The sequence below is a fragment of the Halyomorpha halys genome, unplaced genomic scaffold (genome assembly GCF_000696795.3).
Source record: "Halyomorpha halys isolate HHAL.00 unplaced genomic scaffold, Hhal_1.1 Scaffold298.1, whole genome shotgun sequence".
In the NCBI taxonomy this organism is placed as follows: domain Eukaryota; kingdom Metazoa; phylum Arthropoda; class Insecta; order Hemiptera; family Pentatomidae; genus Halyomorpha; species Halyomorpha halys.
Genome location: NW_027107540.1, coordinates 490,133 through 499,627, shown reverse-complemented (window position 1 = coordinate 499,627; position 9,495 = coordinate 490,133). Strand labels below are relative to the sequence as shown.

At 34.0% G+C, this 9,495-nt stretch overlaps 1 protein-coding gene across 2 annotated transcripts in view; it reads right to left on the bottom strand.

Moving 5' to 3' along the window:
- The window catches only part of LOC106680903 (uncharacterized), a 132,838-nt gene that overhangs the window by 98,944 nt on the left and 24,399 nt on the right, over nucleotides 1-9,495 (bottom strand). For both annotated transcript variants that reach the window (XM_067045893.1, XM_067045894.1), the window contains 4 exons: nucleotides 9,339-9,455; nucleotides 7,476-7,565; nucleotides 3,326-3,472; nucleotides 504-650 (listed from right to left, as the gene is read on the bottom strand). In XM_067045893.1, the coding sequence (XP_066901994.1) occupies nucleotides 504-650; nucleotides 3,326-3,472; nucleotides 7,476-7,565; nucleotides 9,339-9,455 (501 nt within the window). The remainder of the gene's footprint in view (nucleotides 1-503; nucleotides 651-3,325; nucleotides 3,473-7,475; nucleotides 7,566-9,338; nucleotides 9,456-9,495) is intronic.

The window sequence follows — 9,495 nt, the reverse complement described above, 5'->3', positions numbered from 1 at the left end:
ATCAGCTGATATGGACCTGTCAGCTGACAGTCCGTAACTTACAAAACAAAAAACACCTGCTACGTTTCCAGCAAGTTTCTGTGTTTCAAGAAGGAGGAGCAGTTCCCAAACTTTTTTCACCGTGGTACCCTTTATGAGCTAAAGAAAAGAAAACCTCTGCACACTTTCAGGATAAAAAAATAAAATGCAGCACCTTTGTCGTGTTATTATAAAATTCCAGCACAATATTCTTAGTGCGGTTGAATATACAGGTTAAGAAGAAAAAAACAGTGCAAAGTAAATGCTGAAATCCACAATCCGTTTACTGTATATTTTTATTTTAAGAAAGTTCATTCATCAGCGGCACCACTGGCGTACGGTTGGGGCATCCCAGGTTGCAGTGGCACTCAGTTTAAGAAACACTGGTGTATAGGATTGGAATGTGTTTTTATTTTATTTATTATTATTATTTTTTTTTTTTTATAAAATTTCAATCTAACTCATATTCTATAATGTAGTATTACCTGGTCGCTTTGTGTTCTCAGGTGAATAAGGCTCAGTGGGAGGATACATTTCTGTTTTAATTGTGGAGTTTTTTGAATTTATTTTTAACAGAATCTTCAAAATATTTATTACATCTTGCATTGAGCCTGAATTATTCCGTCCAACATCTTGAAAAAAAGAAAAGTGAAGTAATAATATTAAAAAGTAAAATAATTACGTAATATTATGTCTTATGTATTAGTGTAATTATTAAGTAAGGCCGTCGTTTCGAGAAAATGATGGCTTGTGTTTTATCAATATTTAAAACTAATCCTCATTTTTTAAAGTATTTGTTTAGATTTTTTTGAATGAATCTTTCAATCACTTTTGACCGAGCAAGAAGCAATGAAAAGCTTCCAGAATGCCTTTGAAATGAAGTGACGGTATCAGTGGAAGATGTTTCGGAAGTTGCCAGGAACATGAAAAATTGGAGGTCGCCTGGACCTGACGGAATCCAAAATTATTGGATTAAAAGATTTCATTGTTTGCATTAGTTGCTAGCCAAAGGGTACCAGGAAATACTTGATGACACACAAATGCCCACTGAAGGTTTCTCTGATGGTATCACTTATATGGTTCCAAAGAAGAATAAATAAACCTACGTCCTGAAGACTTCCGGCCAATAACGTGTTTGAATGGTTTATATAAAATTCTCACTTCTATCCTGGCGACCAAGATATATGAACACCTTGAAAATGAGAATATGATTCCCATAGAACAGCTAGGGTGCAAAAAGCGGGCTAGGGGTTGTAAGGAGCTCTTAGTTATAGATTCGTTCATTGCTGCACAAGTCTCGAAAAAACAGCGAAGTCTTTCTATGGGTTGGATTGATTATAAAAAGGCCTTTGACTCTGCTCCACACAGCTGGCTACTAAAAGTATTAGATATATACAAGATTCAATCTAATGCAAGCGGCTCCTTTCAAACCTGATGGCAGGATGGAAAACTACACTGAAAGTCGAAACTACCTGCACGGCCAATCAAATCAAAATACTGAGAGGAATATACCAAGGGGATTGTCTAAGCCCTGGTTCTGCATGGCGCTATTTCCATTAAGCAGGATTCTTCGTAAGAATAAGGAGGGATATAAACTTGTCATCAACGACGAAGGGACCACAGTCAGCCACAGCTGGCATGGATGACCTCAAACTATACGTGAAAAACAAAGAACAACTACATAATATGGTTGAAGCTGTTTCATCTTTTACAAGAGACATAGGAATGTCATTTGGCCTTGACAAATGTGCAGTGCTACATGTAACCAAGGGGAAAGTGGTTAGTAAACAGAACATTCTGGTTAATGAAGAAGAGCACACAAAGGAACTTGAAGCTAATAAATTATATAAATATTTGGGCATGCAAAAGCATCTTAAAATATTTCGAAAAGATATGCAACAAGTGTTTCTAACAATGCTCAAAATTAGGCTACGAAAAGTGCTCAAAACCCAACTAACTGGGAAGCAAAAAATGATGGCCATCAACACCTGGGCTATACCAACTCTTAGTTATAGTTTCGGCATTGTGCAATGGTCAAATACAAGCCTACAGGAGATGGATTGCCTTGTACGAACAACTCTCACACAATAACGGACCCACCACCCAATATCAAAGTAAGCTCGTCTATATTTACCTAGAAAAGGAGGACGTGGTTTGATTAATATTGAAGAAGCTTGCCGCAAACAGGAAGAGACCCTACGCCAATAGTTTCTCTCAAAATTAACAGGGGTTTGTCTCGCCATCACAAGAATGGACTCTGGTTTAACTGCACTTAATCTGAGCAAAGGTGTTGAATCAACAATCGTATCACAAAAAGAACGACTGGCAGAATGGAAAAGCAAATCTCTGCATGGGAGATTCTATAGCCAACTGAACGAAGCCTCCATAGACAAAGAGAGATCAGTTGAATGGTCAAAAGCTGGAAGACTATTCTTCGAGACAGAGGGATTTGTGGTTGCTATTCAAGATCAAGTGATTGCCACGAGATCATGTAGGAAGCATGTGTTAAAAGACGCACGAACACCAGATAAGTGTCGATTATGCTCAGTAACGCTCGAATCAATCCAACATATCACTAGAGGATGTGGAGTGCTGACTGGTTCTGAATATCTGTAGAGGCACAACAATGTGGCCAAAATTTTGCATCAGGCTCTGGTTGTGAAGTACAACCTAATTGAAGATAAGTACCATCAAAATAAACTCCTCCAAAAAAGTTCTCTCAGGCTATATTGGAATGAATCAATTATTACAGACCATACAGACGTACTAAGAGAGGCTCAACAGTCAGTTCTCCTAGACACTGCACGAATAGTGCAACAATTTTTAAATATATGAAAAAAAAAATATTAAGGTGGTTGGACTTCTAGGTCCCCCCACCTCAGATATTCAATCCCCAATAGCGAGGAAAGCCGGATAATAATAAAAATAATAATAACTAAAGGTGAATAACTCATTTAGGAATAATATGTCATGGATTTGGTTTAATGATATGCTTTTCATTCTTTCAAAAACGTTTTCTCCCACGGGACTGATTTTTCTATTAACTAAAAAAGGCTTTTGGTAGGTTAAATGATTTCGCAAGTAAAACAATTCATGAAATTTCCAGACTCACAAAAATGTCTACTTTGTTATCATTTTTAAAAAAGAAGCTTTTTATAAAAAAAAAATCGGCCTTCTACTATACGTCAACAAGAAATTATTATATTTTAATGATTATATAAAGGATTGGAATGCGTTGTTTATTGTCTTTTCAAAATTCCAAGCCAATTCATACTCTAAAATTATTATAATCATAATTAAGTATTACGGGGATCCTGAGAATTTTCAAGTGGCTTGTGTATTTTGGACGGAGGTATAGTTCTTTCACGTGTTTGTGGTATTTGTGGATGTCTTAGTAAAATTTTCATGAGGCTCATCATATTTCTCAAGGGGGTAGTGATATTACGCCAAAGATCTGAAAAAAATAATAAAATTTTGTAAAATAATGCTGATTGTGTTTTATCTATCTAATATTTATTAATAGAATAATTATATAATTTAATTATACTGACATTTCTTTATTTGTATCCTTTAACTCTTTAATCATTTATTGCAATACTTGGTAATTTGACTTAAATTAAGAATTTCATTCATTGTTCTTTTTAATCTACCTAACAACTGTCCTCTACAACTCGAGCATGAGAGTAGTTGTAATTATTTTATTGGTTACTCTCATATTCTTTGTTAGAGCTTTGCTATTCAGAAAATAACTATGCTGGTTTAATACTCTTTCAAAAATTAACAATTATATTTTGATATTTTCTAAAGATATATTGATGTGTATTTTATTAATGACTTTTTCTTGATTTTTGTTTTTTAATCTAGTTGTTGTATTCAATCTTTAGATGACCACTCTTCACATCATAGCCCGGTTCTACTTCACATCCTTTCAAATCCTATTCCTAGACCCTCTCCCCCTTCAATGGTTACAGGACAGGTAATCTGGAAAAATGTACGAACTGATCTAGAAAACGTACTTGACTTAAAAATTCAACTAAAAACAAAAAAACAGATCGACTCTGCTATCGAAATACTTTCTATATCGATAGGAACTACTAATACTAACAATACTTCACCAATGAACATAAAAAGTTTTAGAGAAAACAACTTACTTTGTCACATACAAGCATTATTAACAGAAAAACGCCGGGCAAGAGCGAGGTGGCACAGAACAAGATATCGCTCAGACAAAACTCATTACAATACATTGACTAACAGACTAAAAGCAGAAATTAGAAAACACAGAATACAAAATTTCCAGAACTTAACAGAAAACTTAAATATCACTAACAAATCATTATGGAGAACTACTAAAAAGCTACTAAAATACAAATCCTTCAACCATCCACTTCTCACTGAAAATAAGACTTGAACACGATCAGATGAAGAAAAACTCAAATGTTCGGCGAACACTTCTTCAAAACTTTTAACCCCCATCCTGATATCCTTAATCCAACCCATGTTGAACATGTTGAAGCAGTGATTACAATTCCACTCCAAATGACCCTTCCTCCTAATGCCTTTCATCCCTCAGATCTTATCACAGCACACATTCTGAAACAATTCGCTCGTAAAGCCATTCTATTCCTTACCTATATCTATAATGCTACACTCCGATCTACCTATTTCCCTAACCCTTGGAAAATGTCTATAATAAAAATGTTTCCCAAACCCTCCAAGCCACTTGAATATCCATCTTCCTACCGTCCTAGGCAAAATCCTAGAAAAACTCTTATTAAAACGCCTCTATCCAATCCTTGACTCATATCATGTTATTCCTGATCACCAGTTTGGATTTAGAACATCTCATTCTACCATAATTCAGAGTCATCGAGTGGTTGATGTCATATCTTCCACATTGGGGCACGGTATGTACTGCATACTGGAGTCTTCCTCGATGTTGAACAAGCTTTTGATCGAGTCTGACACCCAGGTCTGCTCTATAAACTTCGTCAATTCCTACCCACTACATATTTCCTTATAATTCGATCCTACCTCTCTGATAGAACCTTTAAAGTAAGTAATAACCTAGCCTTCTCATCTCTCTTTTCTCAGTCTGCCGGTGTTCCTCAAGGTAGTATCTTAGGTCCCATTCTTTATACGGTTTATTCTGCTGACATCCCAACCCACCCTAACACACTCCTAACAACATACGGTGATGACAAATGTATGCTGTCTGTAAACGACGACCAAACTAACGCATCACAAACACTACAGACACATAACATCAATTGAAGAATGGTGTCAAAACTGGAGAATCAAAATAAATCCGGACAAATCCCATCAGATCACCTTTACTCACCGCCGTAAACCTCTACTCTCCTGTCCTACAGTATCCTTTCTATATACTACACTAACGCCTGTTGAACAGATTCGATACTTAGGACTCCGTCTTGGAATCCACACACGAGACGGAAACGACAAGAAACTGCTCGTAGATTCCGATTGCTACAACACTTACTTGGCAAATGTTTAAACTTCCTATTCACTACAAAAAATGAGTATAAACTACGATAATCAAACCAATTTGGACATATGGAATTGAGCTCTGGGGCTCCACCAAACCATCAAATTCCTCCCTCCTCCAATTCTTACAATCCAAAATCCTACGTAAAATCCTTGATGCTCCTTATTACGTTACAAATAAACTCATTCGCAAAGACCTTAACATCCCATTCGTTTTAGAATTGGCCCAAAACAGATATGCGTCTTTTCATTCCAAACTCCTTAACCATCCTAACCCATAAAAAAAAAAAAATTGTTGTAGGTTATTGAACTTCACATGTAATATATTTTCTATACAGTAGAGCATATATTCTTTTTTATACCTTGAGTTTCTCACATAAGAGACTATTTATTGCTGTTTGACATTTTTCAAATTTATTTTATTTTAATATAACTTTTGGATTTAAACTTCTTATACACTCTAAAACAACTGGAAGGATAAATAAAATTCCCTTCAAGTTACTTCAGGTAAGCAAAATAATTTCGCTGATTAAAAATTCCTATTCTAATGTTGCTACTCTTGGGGTAGCACATATATCCTTATGTGTTGATTCCTTCTGAAATTTATTTGATTCCTATGTCAATTTTTTTAAAACCGCTTTTTACAGAATAAATTTATTCTTCTCTTGCACAAAAATGTGGTTCATGGCGTTTTGGGTTCTAATGAGTAATTCACAATTGAATAGATTTTATTTTCAACATTGTTTTGTTTTATTACGTTATTCCTGTAGCATATACAATATTGAATGTGATCTTCATCACAGCCCATTTTTTTTTTTATATCTTTACAATTTTTCATTTGCACCTGTAAATTAATTACAATCAGATAACTAGCTATATTATCCAGGCATGGCTAGGTTAGGCATGAGGGAGACAGCATGACGAGTTACGTCAGAGATGTCATTTGTTGCTATGTATCGAACAAATTTATTGAATTGTCCATGCAGTGTGTCGCAAAACCGTTTGGGAGTCATAATAATCTTGTTCATTACTGTCGGATTGCGTAGGTCGGTATGAATGGTCTCGTTTGAAACGTAGAGTGGTGAGTTCGAAGCCAGTCCTAAAAGTTGGGATTGAAATATTTTTTTTTTGAATCTGTGTCTTTTTAGTTGATCCATGAATTTAGCAGGCGTAAGTCCATATGAGTTTTAGTAAGTAATTGTATACGTAAAGTATTTGCCTGAGGGATAATTTAGAACGTATGTGCAGTATGAAATTTAGTTATCTACGTCGGAAATTTAGCGTTTTAAGTTTTGTCTTGACGTGTGGGCGCCATCTTAACTTTATGCCATAGGTAAGTCCTAAATAAGTTACAATGTTTGTTTGTGGTATAGGGTAATTATCTCCGTAAACAGAAGGACAAGCTTTGTGTAAATGTGTAATTGAGTAAATGTGATGTATGTTGTGGTTAATCTTAATTTTCCATTGTTTGCACCAGGTCTGTTGTTGAATTCGCTAAGCTTCGTCGGACAGAAAAGAAGCGGTCATGAAGAAATTATTGTAGAACATAATAGTAGGTGCTTGGGAGAATTGGATTTAGTTTAAAAGGAAGGCCCTGGTGCCAAACCCTATCGAACAACTGAGTCACCTCCAAAAATGTTCCAAAAGCTATTGTTTTAGTTTAAGAGGAGTGGAGATGGCCTCAGAGGACATGAGAGTTCGTGACCCTATGTAGTCGTTGCGTTGTGGAATACAATGTGTGAAATCCAAATTGGTGGTCTGGTAATAGGCTTTGGTCAGTCAGTATGTTAAGAATACGTTCATGTAATAATTTTTCCAAATTTTGAAGAAGCAGACTAGAAGAAGACTAATAGGCCTATAAGAATCAGGTCTATATTTGTCTTTGTTAGGTTTATTTATCATTAAAACTAAAAACAGACATTTTAATAATGGAATATGGTGGATTTACTCACTATATTTTACTTCATAAGGCACTTCATCATTTTGCGGCTCTGTGTAGTGCGGAGTAGGGTAGTTTTGTTGTAATGAAGAAGTATTCAAATCTATAAAAAAAAAAAAAATGAATCATGATTTTATTTACTGCGCGAAAAGGTTGTAAGCAGTAAGGAATCCGAGGTCCAACCGGTTGTCTCAGTACTCGTAAAAAAATTATGAAAGAATAGGCTGAGGCTTAATATACGTACTTAAATAATTAATTAATAAAAATAAAAATTTCTTTTCTAAATCTGTTAAAACAAAATTGGTGCTGTGCGCTCATCACAGAACTTTGCATTACCAAGCTATTAGATTTGAATTGAAATTAATCCTCGCACAGATAGTTTGGTGAAAGTAAACAGACTGTTGTTAAGACAACTATGAAAATAGGAAAGCTTTTGTTTATAAATTATTATTATATATGCGTTTGTTTGTGATTCTTATTCCTTTTCAAAGACTTAATATTTTTAGATATTACTTTTTCTAAAACAGTTAGCTTCCTACAGCTATCTATATATCTATATTCCTGAAAATTTATTTCCAGCAATAGGGAAATATTTCTCCCTTTTTCTTCCCCCAGTTTAAAATTCTTTAATTTATATTTATCATTTATTTGTTGCTACTAACAATGAAAATAGATGGTTAATTGTCTCAAATTAACTGAATCAAAGGTACTTTAAAAGGATTTATTTTGAAAATTTGTTAGTTAAGGCCGTTCAAACTTTTTAACTGAGGATAATACTTAGACTACACAACTACCCTTTCACTGAAACAAAGAGTTTAATTTAAGTATTTAGAACTGTTTTAAAGAACATGGTAAACAGTCGATAATATACAGTGAAAGGTTTGGTAATTCAATTTCAGCAAAAAAAGTTGCTGTGACATTTCAGGCATACATCTACCTTAAATGCAAAAGGTTACCATTCAGATGGTAGTGAATTTGTGTGGATAATCTTATATAAGAAGAATTAATGATTTTAAATTAATAAAAAAAAATCGGCTTTTAACTTATAATTAATAAATGACCTGGGCAGAATAGCCTGCAAAAGTAACTCTAAATTTAATGAGGGAGAAATTATAATTGAAGATGTCCTTGAGAATGGCTAAAATGTCCGAAACGTTGGACTGGTGAAAAATAAAAAGTGTTGAGACAAAAAAGAATACAAGTTTTGATGTATTTAATTAATATTTATTGTTATTGAGTAGATTAATTTAGAATTATTGTCCAACTACAACTCTCCGATAAATATGAAATCTCTCCTAGTATCGCTCCACAAAAATATAATTTGGACCCACAGAAGCTTGTGATGGTGCGGCATTAGAGGATTATTATCATTTTTTATTAAACTGCCTCGCGTTTCAAGAGAACCGAAATTAAACAATATTAGGGATAATCATTTGTATGAATTTTTGTCAGTACCTTCACGGTTGGATCCTAAACTTCTTTTTATTTATGTAACACACCTTATATTTAGAAATGAATACTTACCTTTTTAATAAGATATATAGCCTTAGTTTCTTTTATATTAATTAATATGTAAAATGTTAGCTGATTAATTTCTGCTAAAAAATTCCTATTATACTAGCTCAAATAAAATTCCGTCCATCATTCCATGATTAAAATTGTTACTCTTGGAGTCTAAGGATATTTGAGTTAGTTTCTTAAAAAGCTTATTTTTTTTTAATTTTTAGAAAAGCCGATTTTTCAGAATCAATCAGAATCAGATGATCAAAGAACATTATTAAATTTTGCTCACGATGTAGAGTATTAGAAAGTACAATTTCAAAAATGATTTTCATCACAGACTATTTTTAAAAACAAATACATAGGGTATACTCACATGTATATTGGCTACTGGCTGTAATGTTATACGGAAATATAGATGCTGTTGTAACTTTTGAATTATCCTTCGTAATATTCATGACAGATGCGCTTATTGGTTTGGTATGTTGTGAACCTATAAACAAAAAAGAAAAAAACATGTCTTAGCACTCGTA